This window comes from Euprymna scolopes, chromosome 14 (genome assembly GCF_053919585.1).
Source record: "Euprymna scolopes isolate OS-2025 chromosome 14, ASM5391958v1, whole genome shotgun sequence".
Lineage (NCBI taxonomy): Eukaryota > Metazoa > Mollusca > Cephalopoda > Sepiida > Sepiolidae > Euprymna > Euprymna scolopes.
Window position 1 is genome coordinate 81,727,475 of NC_136495.1, and position 19,033 is coordinate 81,746,507.

A 19,033-nucleotide genomic window follows, 5' to 3' on the forward strand; every position below is an offset into this window, starting at 1 on the left:
TACATAACCAATTTACCGGAATTGATTTTTTTCAATAAAAGTTATAAAATAAAGCTGTAGTATTGTTTCCTTTAGGGCAACACTTTTATTGTTCCAGCCTGTATATTCCAATATATTACCATTTATTTCTTTCAACATGCTAAAATGTTCAATTCTTGACGGCACCTTTTTTCTAGCACAGAAAGAATCATATAATTATGTCAATTTTTGAATATTTTCCGCTCTGACTCATCAGAAGAATAAGAACTCATTAAAACTTTAAGAGAAAATAAAATGAGTATGAGCATAATTACATAAATCTGAAAACATCGGAAGAGTAGTTACAATTGTGTTTTATATTTATGCCATATGTAATCATGCTCATATTCTTATTTTATTTTAAAGTTAATTAGTTCTTCTTTCTCTGAAAAGTCTGGTCAGAAAATATTCACAAATTGACATAATAATTATGTGATTGCCACGGTGCCATCAAGAATTGAACAATATAACATGCTAAAAGAAAGAAATGGTAAGCTGAACAACATCTTGAAATTTGGAATAAAGATTTTTGTTATCTATTTGCATATGCCCTGTAGTTATATTTAACATACATCAAGCTTCATAAATAAAAAGACTGGTATAAATAAAGGGTGAAATATAATTGAATAAACATATTTTTCCCATATATGTATAGATATAGAATTGGAAAAATCAGTACTTATTTTCCGTTTGAGAAAATATCTGCACATTTAATATGTTTTCATGGTAATCTGGAAAAATAACAACTTTATAGTTAAACATTTCGAGATTTATAAAACATCAGAATCAGTAATTGTATCCCAATTTCCAACAATTGATGAGAAAATATCTTTGCAGACCAATTGTTCTGCAACTGGACATGCATATTTTGAGTTAAGTTTAATGTCTTTACATGCCGCTAAAAAGTAGAGTATTTGAGGCAAGCATTTATTTCATCTGCTGGTATTGATTGAGGAATTGCAGGTAATGTTTGTCTGAAATTTCCTACAAGCAATATTACTGCATTCCCAAATGGCCTGACATTATCACGCACATCTTGCAAGGATCGATCAAGAGTCTCAAGTGATTTTTTATGTATTCATCCCAAACAATAAGTTTGCATTTCTGCAATATTTTTCTCCTGCTGTATGTTTTGGAGATATTGCACATGGGAGTTTTGATAAATTTAATATTTAATAGTAATTTCAAAGCAGAATGAAGAGTTCTTCCACTTGGTAGTAAGGTTGTAGCTATTCTGGGTGAAGCTATGTCATTTTATGATCGAATGGCTGCCAAAATCAATTTAATTAGGAAGATTAAACAGACAGACAAAAACCTTTGAACAATCCGATTCAAGGAACTACGAATGAAATCTAAGAAAAAGAAAATACCCACCACAACTTATAGATAAAAGGATCCAACTTGCGATAAATATACCAGTAGAAGATTTGAGAACCCCTAAAAAATGAAACAAAGAACAACTCCTAATATACGTTTCCACACACAACACAAACAACCCATAACTTTTCACAGAGATAACAAAAAACCTCGTCCTACTTAACCAAAACAGTAAACTAAACTTCCTTAAAATAATAAAAAGCAAACGCCAACCTAAAAACCTAAAACTCATTCTTACTTCATCCAAATTCAATCAAGGCACAACAAAAGGAGTCACAAAATGCAACAAACAACGATATGGAGTCTGCAACATAATATTAGAGGAAAACACATATACATTCATGAACCCCATACAAACATTTTAAATTAATCTAAAAAATCTGGTCTATGTAATAAAATGTGCAGCATGCGATAAATCTTGCATAGGCGCCACTAAAAACCGTAGTAATAGAGTAGCCTTATATCAATCCAACATCAAAATCGCAGAAAATAGACACCTGCATGTGTCACAGCATATACACACATGCAATGGGGGCAAATTCGGGATAATGCCCATTTTCCAAATCGACGACTTCTACTTACTAACACAAGAAAAAAATTTCATAACAAAGTTCAACCCTGCATTGAACATATCCTAATAACAACACACATAAATAGGCAAAACACAAAATACACTTACGTGCACGCATGCTTATGCAAATGTGCACCCTCACACACTAATCGAGACAAGCACGATAAAACACGCGCACACATTCATGGGCACACACGTCCATATCCAATATAATATCGTTTCTCTAAACTAAACAAACGATTAGAAACAAAATACACTACTCTGCCCAAATTTAATAAAATAAAATCTTTCTAGACTAAAACAATTTTAACCAATGTGTGTGTGGGGGGGGGAGAAGTGAGTGTGTGTGGGTGTCTATGTGTATGTAGGTGTGTGTATGTATGTATACTCCTACATTTATATTTCTATATATATATATATATATATATATATATGTATGCATATATATATGTGTATGTATGTATATGTGTGAATATATGTATGTATCATCTATTTTCCATTTTGTTTGTGTGTTTGTGTGGGTGACTGAATACATGTGTGTATGCACGTTTAGATTGGGAATCAACCTTATACCTATCTAGATATCCTGCGTCTATCTCCCTCTTACATGCACGGGCACGTGCACAGAAGTATGCACATGCGTGCACAGAAACACACACACATTTGAAAATAAGAAATCAAAGATTTTAACCCATATACACACATGTGCACATATGCAACATACGACACCTGCCCTAACACATACATACACACAAGCACACACATGTGAAAGAAGAAATCACAGATCTTGACCCACAGACACAACACACAACCCTCACTTTAACACACAGGCACACACATACACACACATCAAAAAAGAAAGAAACTTATAAAAACCCATAAAAATAGTCACCAAATAGACTCAAAGCCCTCGGGGCCCACTAAATGGACTTAACTCTAACTGATTGAACTCTTGACCTAACGCACCAACTACTGGTGACAAAAAGTCTCAGATTAGCATTTCTCTGAAAAATACAATCAGTGTTGGCAGAGATAAAATGTTTTCCAAAAAGAAATTCCAAACTTTAACTAAAAAAAACTTTTATATAAAAATATCTGAAGAGAGCTGAACAAGGCTTGGAACGCGTTATAAAAATATTTTGAAATATTAAAATATGATAAAAGTCTGAAAACCCTACAAACATACACTAGCAGGTAGACCTGGCGTTACCCAGGATTGAATGATGATCAACGAATGTCTCATATCCCCATACTTTTCTTGCCACAGAAATCGGTGAATTCGCCCATTTTTTCAATTAAATCGATTGATTGCCTGTTCAAGTTGGGGCCCCATCGTAGTGTACTTTTTTTTTCTTTTGTTGGAACTACACAACCATCACTTTATAAATATATATATATATATATATATATATATATATATATATATGTATATATATATATATATATATATATACAGTAAGTTATGGAAATTATGGCATGTAAACTACACAAAATGTTCCACATTTCATCGCTTGTATTGTAAATGTCAATTGTGAACACCAAATTCTACAATGTGGTTTATGAAGGACTTTAGGCGTCTGTGCAGTTAAGTGACAAACTCTATTCCATATCAAGTAGCAATTTTTATTAGTGTGCTACATATAACTCAAGCTCGAATTGCCAGCCTTAATTAATGCACTTTTCACATAACTTTAAACCTTTCTTAGAAAGCATTTATAAAGCTTAGTATAGGATTGACTTCATAGTGTTTGACTGTGTTTTTTCTTCACTATAAACAAATTCTTGAGAATAATAAAATATGCTAAAAATACAAGAATAACACATTACTTTCAGAGTTAGGGGTCAATAGCTTCTCTTACCTATTTATATTCAAATTGAGTAATTAAAAAATGTTTCTGATTTTATTTTTCAGATTTTAGAAGATTGCAGTATTTCTGTCCTCTGTGCTCCAGCAACTCTTCTGCGTTTGGTGGTGCAGCATGATTTAACTGTCCGAAAGTTCAATGCTCTACGGCACTGTGTCTCGGCAGGAGAACCTCTGGTCAGTTTTATGACAATTATTTTTATTTCATTAAAACTATGTGTGGACATACAGGTGTATGTTATTCGTTCTTTTATTTCTCCTAATATATATTGTAAACAAAGAAAGCTAAAAGGTGCATAAAAAAAAGGAATAGTATGATACATTTTAATGTAGGGTTAAAAAAAATAGTGCAAATTTTTTATTAGAATTCGAGTAAGGCTATGTGTCCTTGCAGCTATATGATTTAGTTTCGATTCTAACTGATAGCACCCAGGTCATATTTTTTAAATCATGACTATATATTAGCTAGAATATAATCAATACAGAATTGGCTCTATAATAATAAATATGAAATCTGTGTAATAATAAAATCTCTATAATAATAATAAATACAAAATCTTATTTAAGCATATTTTATGACCAGGAAACGCAGGGCAGCCTGCTAGTTAATAAACACACACATGTCCAGGTAAAAATCCAGAGAATATTCACCGGGTTCATATAATAGTTTTATATTAATCTTTATTCATACAGACACGTATAGGCTTCACTACACTGGCATGACAATATTTTGATCTCTAGTTATTAATAACTAAGATCTCATCAAGCAAAAAGAAAAACAGTTTGTCTTTTCTTCATAATAAGCTAAATTCCAATGACCAGTTAATTTTTTTGTATTCAAAACATTGATAAATTTTTTACGGGCCGCTTCACTCATAACTGACCAACTGAAACGAGTATGTGAATTTCAGATCTTTTAAGTATAGGCTTCTCAGAAAATTAAAGGTCGCTTTCAAAAAAAAAAAAATTCATGTGTAAATTAAGATGGCTGCCTCTATGTCTTTGCTTGAGAGAAAATGTAATCAATGCAGGCTGTTTTTTGTTTGTTTTTGTTTTTTTGTGGTTTCTTTGTTGGTGACAGAGCCGAGTGTGAAGGTCAGCCTTTTAACTTTTCAGACACAAATATGAATGAGTTCCTTACCCCTCCAGGGTCATGGAGGTGCATCATTTTTCACACGTGTCTTGGGAAGCGCCTATTCCTTCATATACAGCATCTGGTATCACCAAATTGTCCCCCATTTTAGTGCTGACCCGGTACAACATCGCTTAAGTTTCCTGATTTAATGGAAACTGATTAATCTTGTATACAATATTCTAATTGGAGAAAAGATGACAAACATTGGAATTTTGTTAAACATAAAACAGTCGGTCTATTTAGTTCCATTGCATCTGAGTAGCTTCAGTTACCAATGTTGCAGGAATGTCAAATGTCGGATTGGCACTGTGTGGTTAAAGAGAAGACTAAAATAGAATTTGGTCCCAGGGCGGAGAGTCAACTACAAACTGTATTGGAGTATTAATCAATGCTCCATTGATTAATACTCCAATACAGTTTGTATTTGGTTTTTGCTGAAAATTATCCAAAAGCAAGATCACATGGATATACATCCGGAAACATAATATTTGACCCTGGAAAATTCTGATTGCATCCCCAGGGGATCGAAAAGGGGTCAAAATGCCCAAAAATAGCACTTTTCAGGACATAGAATCTTTTCCGACCATTAGATTTTGCTGAAAATTACCCAAAAGCAAGATCACATGATATACATCTGGAAACATAACATATTATTTTCCCAAGAATTTTCCCAAGGTCAAATATATTTGACCTTGGGAAAATTCTGGGGCTTGAGCCCCAGGGTGTTTTAGGGGTGAAAAACACACCTTTTTGGGGCTAATTTTTATTTTTCTCCTAAAATTCATACTTGTGCCTAAATGGGGGTTTTAAATGGTACAGAATTTTAAAAACTTAACGCATCGTTTGTCATGAAACGATGTCATTTGGCTATCTTAGCTCAATGTTTTACATCAGACCAGGGGTTTAAATGGTCCAAATAGGTAACAGTTTTATGACTGATTTTGGCTAACAGTACAAGGGAAGTAACTCTTGTAGACTCGATTTTACAAATATTGATTATATATTCATAGATTGAACTTTAATATATGTGATTGGTTTACAATATAAGGTTACAAACTAGTAAGCAGGCAACTCATTTTTTTTTTAAGTGCTTTTTACACATGAAGATCCGACCTTTATCTAACTATATCCTCGTGGGGAGGCAAGTAAATAAAAACATGTCAATTTGAGTTTGTTTTACAATCCGAATTGACAATGTATTTATTCCAATTCATGTTTGTTACGTGTGAATGTTAAGCTGAGGAGTTTAAATAATAAACTCTCAGCTCATGTTCATAGGCAGTCATGAAGATTTCGTCAGTGATAAGAACCTTCAAATTGTTGTACTTTGTAGAGTTTCAGAAAGGGTCTCTCTTGATCTGTTTGGAAAAATAGAAAAATGAAAAGCAATGTCAAGTGTGGTGCCGTTTATTTTACTGGCTGTAGTACCAGTGGAAGTTGCAACAAGAACAGCTGGATTTTCCGTATCCATGGGAGAAAGTGTTCGCTTGAGGTAATCAGCTATAAGGTTAACCACGTGACTCTTTCCAGTCTCACCACAAAAACATGACAAAGGCACCAGTTGGCGGACCATATAGTTTTTGGCCTTTTTTTTTGTGTGTTTGAGATAAATTTAAAAAACGAGACTATTCTCGTTTTTTTCTCCATTTTGTTAGTATCGCTCAGGGTGATCGTACTTTGAGAAACAAAAGCAACAGCTTTTATTTCTAGTAAAGTATTTAGTAAACTTGGACGTAATTACTTTTTATGTCTAGTTATTATTTGCTCTTTTGTATTGATCCTTCATTGTTACCTGAAAACGGATTTTGATAACGACCCTAGAATCTCGTCAATAACAATGCTCAGTAAGTACAGTAAATACGATGTGCTTGTATTATTTGAATTATTCAAACTACTATTCTGATCTTGAATGTTATTCTCACTACATATTGGCTGATGTAACCACCGACCTTCTTGTCAAACGTGGAAATCTGTTAAACTTGGGAATCTGCATGAAACTCTGAACATGTGGAACCCCTTTATTTAATCCATGGGGGTAGCATGCTCTCATTCCATCAACCATAATTCGGTAGAAGTCTATTCTTAGTATCGCCTGAACTCAGGATTGAACCTTCAACCTCCAGAAGAGTGTAACTTACCACTGAATTTTACCTTTTATACCACAGTAGTTTGAATAATCCAAATGATCCAAATGATCAATTCTTATCCAAAACAAATTTACAAACATAAGACTTGCTTTTGTGTAAAAAAGTCATATTTTAAGTTTTATTGAAAACAAATGAGTAATTTTTTTTTACCAATTTATGTAGCTTGCAAATCAAAGATGTTGCTATATCATCTTTGCTTCAATCTATTGTCCTTCCTTTTTGTCAGACTTTCATAAAAATACTCGTCTAGCTACAACTACAATCAACAATTTCCCTCACTATCTGTGTCTAAATCTAAACACAGATTCCATGAATAAAACCTCTTTTCTGTGGAATTCTGTTTCACTGGCCTGCTCTCTGACTAACTACAATATCATCTTCAAATCCAATGTAAACAAATTCTTGTTGAGCCAACCCCTTAAATAATCAAATTATACCCAATTTTTACCAATAACAATTACTATGCTGTTGTTCTTATGACCACTGTACATTCATTAACTCTTATCTTCGAGTAGCCTTGGTAAGTGGTGACTCACTTGAAAAAAAAAAGAAAAGCAGATGGACATTTTGAAACCTTATGATTCAATTCAAGTTATCTTCCTTATAAATTACTACTTAAATATGGCTTTCTCTCATGTAAATATACAAAATGATAGAAATTTATGAAGTTTTTTCTAAAAAACAATAAAAGCATCTATAATGTAAAGGGCACGTCTGTGTGTATGTATGCCCAGTTGAAACTAAAAAAACACAAAACAAACACCCAAAAAGTTGGTATTTTTTTGATTACGTTGCCCTGAATGAATAATATCTAAACTTTAGAAAAAAATTTTCCTTTTTAAACCTAAACTAATCGAGGAAGTATGTAGTAGTTACCTTAAGTTGACTCATTTTTTTAGTTGTTTGCGTGTGTGTCCAAAGAAAGGAGTGAGCTGGGTGGAGAAGAAAAAAGGGGTGGGGAAAACTAGGAGAGGGGGAGAAAGAATATCATTCAACACCTGATTTTCTAGCGTGTTTTGTTTTGGAGAGCTGACATTTGAATCCTCACATCAATCACATTAGTTGCACTATGTTTATTTCCGTTTGCCACTAGGCTATCTTGATATTTACTTTATGTAATTCTCAGCAAAATTCATACTAGTTCACTGGCGTAGGGTCCCAAAAAATATCAGCTTCAGGTGATCATTTTTATTTTCAGAATCCTGAGCTGATAGAAAAATGGAAGAGAGACACACATTTGGAATTGTACGAAGGTTTTGGACAAACTGAAACCGTGAGTTGATGAGGATTATTTTTACATTTAAGAGATTTTTTAATTTTAAAATTCCTTTTTATTGAAACTTTATTTAAAAAAATAATAAAATAAATACAAGAGTTGATACAATTGTCAAATATTTGTATAAACAATTTTTTTTAATTAATTTACTCACAAATAATGGTGGTTAGTTTTTCTTGTTTCTTAAAGATATTTGGTGTTTATCCAGTTTTACTCTGATATTAAGAAAATATAATGACACAAAAACTTTGTGTACTTTTTACTTATGTTAAAAAAAAAAGGTTGTACACCAAAATTTATGCAAATTTATCGAGTATTTTTGTTTTTATAAAATATAATAAAATTTTATTCGTAAACCGGTATAATAATAATGGTGACTTTGTGATATTTAAACTCTTTTTTTTTTTATAAAGAGCTATTTAAAGAAGGAGATAACCAATGAAAATTTTATAGGAATGGCAGATGAGATATTTTGCCATTAAATTGTGTCTTTTCTCATGTAAAAAAATATATTTAATGAATTTGCGTGATTTTTGTTCTATCTTTTTAAAACCTAATATGTAAGTACACGATAAACTTTTTTATTTTCTTTTTATGAGCAATTTTTAATATTGGGGTAAAATTGAATAAGCAGCAGATTATTACAGCAGAGTTATTCCTCTTTGTATTTTTTAACTTTTATATTTTACTAGCAAAAGTACCCGTCGTTGACTGGGTTCAAAAACAGCCTACAGAAAATGGACTCTGATTTATGAAAGTATGATAGGTTATGAAAAGGAAGGGTTGTAAAGAGATAGCTTCGAATTTGGGGGTATCAAAACCAAAGCAAAATATGATGAAAGTAAAAATAAAATAGATAAACCCCATAATTTATTATACCATACCTGTTCACACTGAAACACTTATCACAATATTCTGTGGATTTATATTAAAAAACCTTGTTAAACTTTGTGACATATTTCCAGTCTATGGAGGTCAGGTGCGAACGAACACCCCATAATTTTATTATACCATATTTCTTCAAACTGAAACATAATTATCAAAGTATACTTACGCAGATAGATGTGAAAAGTCTTTATTAAAGTTTGTGCTTATTTCCATTCTATGAAGGCCAGGCGTGAACGCAGACCCCACAATTTTATTATACCATCCCTATTTAAGTTAAAACATACTTATCAAAGTATTATTATATACATCTATATCAAAAACTGTAAAATGTTTTTGCCTCCTAATGGGGATATGAGACGAATGGATTCGCCAATCATTTTTATAAACACCGGCTGTGCTAAACAACCAATGAAAACGTTTCAAAATTATTATAAAAATTGTCGAATTTTGAATTCAATCAGTTCGCCGTTAACTACGCCACAGACCGCATTTGATTCTTGGCCGCCATCTTGGTTACTGATCTGAACTACACCGCCATCTTTGTTCAACACAATGTCTCAAAACTTAACAAAAACACTTGCAAACGTTTTTTTTAATTTTTAAATTTTTTATTTCCATACTTTGTGGACCAGGCGTGAACGCAGACCTCACAATTTTAATGAACCACCATTCTGCCAGATCAAACATACCCATTACTGTGTCCCGATACATCTTCTATCATTATATGTAATCAGTTGTTTAAAATAGTCAACCATATAGGAGCCTATTCGTGACCAGACACACACACACACACACACACACACACACACACACACACACACACACACACACACATTCAGCTTTATATTATAGATATGCTTCGACAGTAGTTCACTGAATTAACTAGAAACACTTGTGTTTGCTAAAATGCAAAGGGGCCTAATCGTTTATCCGCTTTCTTTCTCTGGTTCATTTCGATACATCCTCTTCATCACTTCCTAAAGTTACCAAATTTTAACATAAACGTGTTATCTCAAAAGTATTTTCAACCAATGGAAATCTTTCCAAACTCCAAAAGGTAACACCTGTATGTGAATGTAGTAAGCCAGTGCGAACTTAGAAATTTCTATTAGACCTGATCAAGAAAATCAGTTTTAGAGAGATCCTCAACCGCTGGGCCGAATGAAAGGAACCCAAGAACGTCTACTAACACTCTACCCCATGCTTTTAGGCTAGGGTGGCAAAGTGAAAAGAACTCAATGACTCACATACCAGCTTCAATTCACACACATCTCTACATGCGCTAACAAGAACAGAGGTAAATGCACACACATACACAATGCCACGCCCAATAGACCACGAACATATCGACTTGCAATTACTATTAACTCAACTTCCTTACCCAAACACGTGTTGAACATTTATTAATATAAAAGTAACTTTTATATTCTTATTTCTTATATAAAAATGTTTTCTTATAAACTTCTGTATTTATCCAGTTTTCATTTATAAAACTCTCTTTATGTTTTAGGTATCTGTTGCTATCTGGTGACCCTTCTATTAGTTCAGTGTTTAATTTTATTTTCATTTTATTATGTTCCATATATATATATATATATATATATATATATATATATATATATATATATATCCTACAATTTCTTCCTTCGCTAAAACAATAACTGTTATACCCTATTTCATATTAAATGTCAGTGTGGTTCTTAGCTATATCCAACATTGCTATCATCATCAAAAGATGGCCACTACCAAGACCATGCCATACATCGCCAGCATTATCAGTTGTGATAAGTTTGTTGCCTCTTTTGCCAGAACAGAATTCGGAAGCAATACTCTAGAGATCTCCAGAGTTTTATTTTCATGTCTTTACTCAAATAAGTTTTCTATGAAAGTTTTTTTATACAGATGTATTCCAGTGATCACTTTTCTGGTCATGCTTCAGTAAAAACAAGGCAAGATGTTGGTATGTTAGTTGTGCTCTGTGTGTGCATATGATACTGTCATTATGGAAAAGACCCCCCGAACACTATCGGTTGATAGCTATCCAATTATGTCAGCTCCAGTAACAATATTCTTTGTCCAATGCTGAGATGTTGAATTTCGGACTCTCTGGTAATTTTCCATGAGCCAAACTCTAGTCTTTTTCTCATTTGATCAGTGAAGATGACTATAACTATCTCTTCTCAATCTATCATTATCCAATTACCCAGAAACTGACTACCAAGGGCAAGGGCGCCATACTGTCTAGAGAGTTCAGTTGTCAGCCTCTTCATTGTCTACCATTCATCTTATTTCCTAATCATATTGTTTTTTTGTGAGTCATTTCCCTAGCATTCTCTGGGAGCATGGCTGTGGGGGTGGGGTAGGTATCAGCAGTGACTTTATGGTTTTCTGGGTTGAATCTTTGGTTTATAAACTCAGTGCTGATTGGTGCTAGCAGTTAACTTCCCTTCTAGATTGCTCAATTAGAGGCCACCTCTCAGGTGAGCTGATCACATGACAAGTTTATAAAAAGGTTAAACATACAGCAAATCTCTTCTCTTCCGACTCTCTAGATTGACATTTTCAGCCAGCTCAGACGACCAATCCTCAAGTGTTTCTTTTGGGGCCAACTAAGATGAGGAAACAAATAATCCAGCATGGCTACTGTTGAACCCTGACTTCAATACTGTACACATACATGAACTCTTTTCTCTTCCAGCAAGAGCGTCTAACCTTTTTGTATCTGTCCCATACACATGGATTCATGTTTCCAGTACTAACCCTTTCTTTCTACTCCATTCATAATAACAAAATCAATAAAGTTGTTTTTAAATGTTAGAATGATATGTCTTTCTAGTCTACAGTAGTCCATAGTATCACATGAATGAATAGATCTGGCAGCCCTCAGATATCATAGATTTGAGTTGGTAACAACGACCATCCGATGATAGGACTAGTGTGTCTTATATATCCTGCATAGAGCTGTAGTTGTCCGTGGAGTTGTTTACCCTTTTCGGATGTCAACCTCTCTTCAGAGTGAACTGAAATGCCATAAAACAAAACAAGCAAATTGATGACCTGATAAAAACACTCTGGCTTGGAGTTAGGGTTAATACCTGTTAATTCACCAAATATTGATGTTATTGTTTATTTTCTTCCTCTTGGCAAAGCTCAATTATGTTCTGCAAAATCAAAAACAAAAGCAGCAATTTTTTTCTACAAAATAACCAAACCAAACACCATGATTAAATATTTGAAGATATAAAGAACTTAAAGAATAAAAAGTTTTTTTTAAAATTACTGGGTTCAGCATTAAATAATTTGAAAAGGTTTTGTATGCCAACAAAACCGAGGATGTTGTTATCTTGCTTGTTTGTCATCATGCACACTTCAGTCATGAATTAGATGGTGGGAGTAAAGGTCAATAATCTAATAAGTGGTGCGAAGAATGGAATGGTGTAAATAATTAAACAAAAGAGGAAAGTATAGAAGAGAGAGAGAGAGAGAGAGAGAGAGAGAAAGAGAGAGAGAGAGAGAGTGTAAAAGCATGATATTCAACCAATATAAAAGTTCACATATTTTATAATTAATAATATAACAACACAGACACAAATTCCATGAACAAAGTTTCTTTCCTAGAACTGCCTGCTTGTGGAACACTATTCCACTGGCCTGCTTCCCGGTTGCATACAACCTTCAAATCCAATGTAAACAAGTTCTTGTTGAACTGTCCCCATAAATAATCAAATCTACACTTTACATTCATTAACCCTTAAACTCGAGTGGCCATTGGGCCTTAATAAATGGTTACTCCCAAGTAAAAAAAGAAAATAACAAATATTGGTTTTCTATTTTATACAATATGAAATGTTTTTGTGTTTATTCTGTGTTTGCCCAGAATTCAACCTAAATAAAAAAATGTACAAAAATTTTTTTATGATGTATGTACCCATATGGAACGAAAATGCCATTTAAAAAATTATGTAAATTGATCAATTATTTTTTATTTAAAGCAAATCCTTTTTAAGCGAGTAGTGAAATCCTTAGCATTACAAGGCTGATGTCAAAAGTTTAAATTATTGTTTTTTTTTTTTCAAGATGATGTGACAGTCTATTTTTACTTCCTCATAAAATGGGATTTTTTTTAGTTAAAAAAACCTACTTAATCAATGTTCGTAATTTTTGGAATATGACATCTTTGTTTCATGATGGGTACATACATCATAAAGATTTTTCTATGTTTTTTTTTTAATTAGGTTGAATTCTGGACAAGAATCTTTTTTTATTTCAACCATAACTTTTCTTTTTCTATTTATAGACATTGCTTTGTGGTAATTATCCTTTCATGAAACAAAAGGTTGGATCTATGGGGAAACCACCCCCTGGCATTGATCTTCAGGTAACAAAATTTTTTAAAACATGGCGTAGTTAATAAAGGATTTAAATTTTTATTTTCTACTTTTATACATCAACAACCTGATGCTGTACTGTCTTCAGGATGCATATGTTTTGTGGGAACATGCACAAACTTCAGCAGTCTGATGAACTTATATTGACAAAAGATGTTATTACAAGTTTATTGACCGTTAAATGAGGTGAAACTGGAAACAGAACAAAAGCAGTTTCCAAAACATGTAAATACAAAATGATGACATAGCAGAGACAAAGAGTTTACTAAAATCTAAAAAGCGTATAAGTTTAATAAAATCATAAAATAGAAAATAGTTTGAGCATAAAAATAATACTAGAAAGTAGTGTTGGGATGATTAATCGAATTGGAATCGGGAATCCAAAAAATTTCTATTTCTCTTTTACACATGAATATGCCTGGACCCCTTGACAACCACCATCCCAATGCTGTTGTGTGCTGTCGTTTTTGTTTCCTTTGTTTTGTATTCGTCCTCTTGTTCTGGCTGCGTTGATGATTGTTGAGGGTGTGCACTGGCTCACAAGTATAAAACATAAAACAATGCAAACATGAAAAACACAACTCCAATGCATGCTCTTTAACCTATGTGCTCTGAGTGATAAATAACCCCCAAACGTTGTCCATTAAGGTATGTTTGTTGGTCGGTTCATCTCCTTATCTGTTAAAACTCTATCCGCTCTCACCCAACTTTGACTCCAATCCCTTTGATCTCTCAATGGGCCTCCAAGCCTCAAACCAATGTCAAATGTCATAAACTAAAAAAACTGACCTTGAATCAATTCTGAATTTATTGATTTAAAATTGGAAATATTATATATGGTCTTTTGTCTTAGTCACCACAACAGTTTATTAATAAAAACTGATTACCTTTACATTTTCCCTATTATCTGGAATTAATCTGATTATTCAGAAACTGACGTCTTCCAGGCTTGAGAATTTAAAAAGATCTCAGAGGTCATCTCTGTTATTATTTTACTTATCTCACTTCCTATAATTTTGATCTGCTAATGAATAATTTCCTCTTTTGTCGGTGGTCTTTGCTCTCTTGGATATCCTCCTTGTGGAGCCTTTGACATCTCCCAAATTAACTCGTTTTAGGAATTGGCTCAAACCAAAAAACTAGAGTACATGTAACAAAAACTCTTTCAATTCTTTCAACTCATATGTACAACATCTCTTCAAATGTTATTGTTTCATCACTTTCATCTTCAGATGATTTGTTGCTCTAAAATATTGTTCGCATTTATTAAAGTGGAAGATGACCATATCACAAAAAAAATAATCACTATTATTCCAATTTTTCAAAACAGTTAATCAATTTTCAATTTTAACCATTTATCATAAATGCATTCTCGATCCAAGTCAAGAAAAATAGTGTAGTATTATACTAGCATACCGGAGCAACGGCAAATAATCCTGATTATTATTATTAATGTTGGTAAGTGTCACCTCCTCAAGTATAACACACATCTTCAGCATCTATGCCCCAACACTCTGCTCTCCTGCCACGTCAAAGATGTTTTCTATGAGGAGCTTGATGTGAGGATCAGACTAATCCCAGAAGATGAGAATGTGCTCCTGCTTGGAGACTTCAACGCCCGAGTAGGTGCAAACCACAACTCTTGGCCACACTTTGGCATTGGACAATTTGGTGTTGGTGTGGCTGCTGGAGCTCTGGATGCTGGTCTCTGGAACATGGCTAATTGCACAATCAATTCTGCGCTACAAGAACACTTGCAACAGAGACCTGAAGACTTGTAATTCAGTGACAAGATCACGAGTCGGTCATCTGATCGTACAACCTGGTGAGCAAAGGTCAAGGACAGCATCAAATTAGCAGAAGAGGAGAGAGAAAGACAATGTGAAGAAAAGAAGACAGAAAGACAATGTGAAGAAAAGAGAACCCACAGGCGAGAGAGGATACAGTTCACCCCTTCCACCCTGACAATCCCTACCATTGACTATAACTGTAGCAACTGCCAATGTAGCTGCAAATCTAAAATTGGACTATTTAGCGACAGCAGATGCTGTAGTAAACCAAACTAGGTGCAGAATTGTCTCAAGAGACAGAAGGTTGCAATCAATAATAAATGTTATATAGACGAAAATATCTAGATATTTTAATAGAAAATAATGTCACAAAACAAAATATGCCAGGAATTTTAGCAGACACTTAATTTTTAGATAAACAAATACGAATAATTTACATTAGGTGATTTTGACATCTTTGATTATGTGGCTGGTGATGTAATGAGATAGAGAAAGGATTCAGATGTACACATAAGTTTGAGTTGAAAGTCAGAATTTGAGAGAGACAGTTTGGAGACAGACAGAGTTGAGTCGACCAGTCATAATGGCTCAAACATCTGGGGAGTGAGAGGTCCAATGCCTATCAAATATACGGAACATAGCATACAACTTTGCAATGGAGAAACATCTGGAATAAAATTGCTGAAAATACACGCGAGACTTCTGGTTTCTTTGGGATGAGTTTTCTTGCAGCTTTTAAAGACCAGTTTTTCAAGACCAAGATGTACCAGATATGTTTCCCTATTAGCTGATGTTAAATTCCCAGAGAACTGTTATCCATCTCTTTTTGTTGTAAACGTTATATATCTGTTGAACTGTATCTGTGAATATATCAACACATACAAACATGAGAACACTAGATGATCAGAGGCACACTCATAATATACATGTTATATATATTCAATAGCCACATAAACACATGAACGTTTATATATAGATATGTATATAACAATAAGCTAAAAACCAAAAACGTTAAACACATTCTCTCTTTCAATCCTATTATACACATGTGTACAGCATCTCTCATGTACATCACATATCAAATCATTGTTAACGATGTCTGATGGTTTCATCATTTCAACATTCACTTTCTTTTTATTATGTCATGAGAAGATGATTATCTTGACTTATCAGGTGCTTGTTCTCTATGGCTGTGAGATCGAGTTGATGGCAGGTGTATATCTCAAAAAGTTGGTAGTGTTTGACCTATACTGCCTCCACCGAATTCTGCAGGTCTGCTGGCACCATTTTGTCTCCAATACACAAATCTGGATGTGATGCAGGATCATCCCTCTTAAAGATTTTTAAAGGGAAGACTTTGTTGGTTTAGCCACATTGTGTGCCATAACACAGTTCATCCACAAGGCAATATATCCAGAACCACTCCAAGATTGGCAAAGATGCTTGGGAGACCAGCTAAAGACGTAGTTACACATCACCATCAAAGTCAATATTGAACCTATCTCCAGCCCTCAGATCTACAGTGTTTAATACTGATCGCAGAACTAGTTGCCCATAACTATCTTAGCCATTGTGAACTGCTGTGCATGATCTGCATTCACCTTTATGTTCTATGGGAGGAACCAGCTTAACCCATCCTGATTGAATGTCGTCATGTCAAGTCTCTTCAAATCTTGAAAGATGGATAATCATCACACATGTAAACATGCACTACTAGTAGTTGTCTACCAGGGCCTTTTTGTTGTCAGTTGATCAAACCATTTCCCATCTACTCTGAGTTACGACCTGCATTCTATTTTGCCCAACTCGCAACTCCCCTTAACTCTGTCGTCAACTGTCGCAAACCCAAGATTGTCCCCAACAATCGTAAAAACTATTGCAAAATTCATCGCTACTCCTAAAATCAACTCTAAAACATCTTGACTGATCGTTGATTCCCTTTATTGTTACACCCTGATCAACGATCCCATTTTTGCTTTCTTTTGTGATCCTTTGTAAACCACTTCCTATTTACTGTCATATTTATTTCTCACTTTTTCACCCCTCCCCCCTTCCTTACACTTGGCGGCAGATGGGGGGAGGCACCAATAGTATCACATATTATTTAAAAATTACCTATTGGTTGTATACTGACAGATTGTTGATGATGAAGGTAATGTCCTTCCGCCTGATACAGAAGGTAACATTGGTGTCCGTTATCGTCCCCAAAGGCCAGTTGGACTTTTCAGTAAATATGTCGTAAGTATGACTTTTTTAAAAAATTTGTTGTTTATTTTAACAAATAAGGAACAAAACAATGACTATTTACATCTGTGCATGAAAATTGAATTGCAAAAATCATGCTGACATTAACCTACTTGAAAATAGCAATGTTCCTAGATGGTCTGCAGATAAGCTCTTTTGAAACCATCTAGCTCCAGTGGATAATGGGTGATCCTTCTGAATGGTCAAATGGGAATAGCTGAGATTGAGACTGAATGTCTGATCAAAGGCGTATACATTTCAGATCAGAAGGAGAAGCCAATGATCTCTAACCATGGGACAGTAAAATTGTTTTTCAGGGGCTGATATTCAATTGGATTTGTGTGCCTCTTAGGGAGAAATCAACTCTTAAGCCTTATATTAAGAGATTTGTATTTTGATTTGGTTGGGCAAAATCTCTCAAATTTGCTATTCAATCTAAGAAACTGAATAATATTGTAACCTCCAAAGAAAAAAAAAAATTTTATATTCATATCCATACATTATATATATTATATGAGTATTTATGATTTGCACACAATTTATTGTAACACATGAATTGGCGAGTGATTTGGATGGCTTCAATTATTTGGTACTGGGGCAGTTTTGAACTATATAGAACTGACTGTTGCCGATGTAAGCAGCCAGAAAAAGCTGAATCAAAAGCAAACAGTGCCAAAATCAAAACGAGGTGAAAGTCTAACAAAAACAAACAACAAAAAAAAATGTAACAACAGCTTTACCCTTATCCTCGAGTTGCCTCTTGGCCTTGATAAGTGGTGATGCCTATGGGGGAAAAAAAAATTTAAGCAAGAAATACACTTTATATTTATTTTCATGAAAAATTATTTTGTTTTTGTTGTAAGAAATTAATGAAATAACTTCTATAATTCTTATTTAACAAGAAATTTAAATTAAAAAAATTTTTTTGTACCGGTTCAGTTTTTGAAACAGAAAAATAAAAAACAAACTGTATTTTTTTACTCCTAAACTAACCCTAACCTACTTTTATTGCCTTTGGTAACAGTTATTTGTTGACTATTTGTTTTGAGCTCTTCTCCTCTCATTTTTTCTTTATTGAAAATTATTGACAGTTGCCAATTTTCTGCTATTTTTGCCTTCTGATTAAATAAATATTTCTGCACTTTTTAGTTGTTTTTCTGTCAAAAGTCAGGAAAAGCCAAAATCAGTTTTGTCTCGTTCAAAAGCTGTAGCAGTACGATTTATTTGACAATTTTATTTTCGATCACTTGGATGTTATTCACACAACATTTCGGCCAATGTAATCTCCACATTTCTTGAGGTGCATATTGTTGAAATTAGTGATCTTGATGTCAA

The 19,033-nt window shown here is 33.6% G+C and overlaps 1 protein-coding gene across 5 annotated transcripts in view; it reads left to right on the forward strand.

The window, feature by feature from the left end:
* Positions 1-19,033, forward strand: part of LOC145293128 (acyl-coenzyme A synthetase ACSM3, mitochondrial-like) — a 261,013-nt gene that overhangs the window by 232,774 nt on the left and 9,206 nt on the right. For all 5 annotated transcript variants that reach the window (XM_080139532.1, XM_080139533.1, XM_080139536.1 and 2 more), the window contains exons 9-12: positions 3,879-4,007; positions 8,311-8,385; positions 13,574-13,654; positions 17,591-17,692. In XM_080139532.1, coding sequence (XP_079995658.1) covers positions 3,879-4,007; positions 8,311-8,385; positions 13,574-13,654; positions 17,591-17,692 — 387 coding nt within the window. The remainder of the gene's footprint in view (positions 1-3,878; positions 4,008-8,310; positions 8,386-13,573; positions 13,655-17,590; positions 17,693-19,033) is intronic.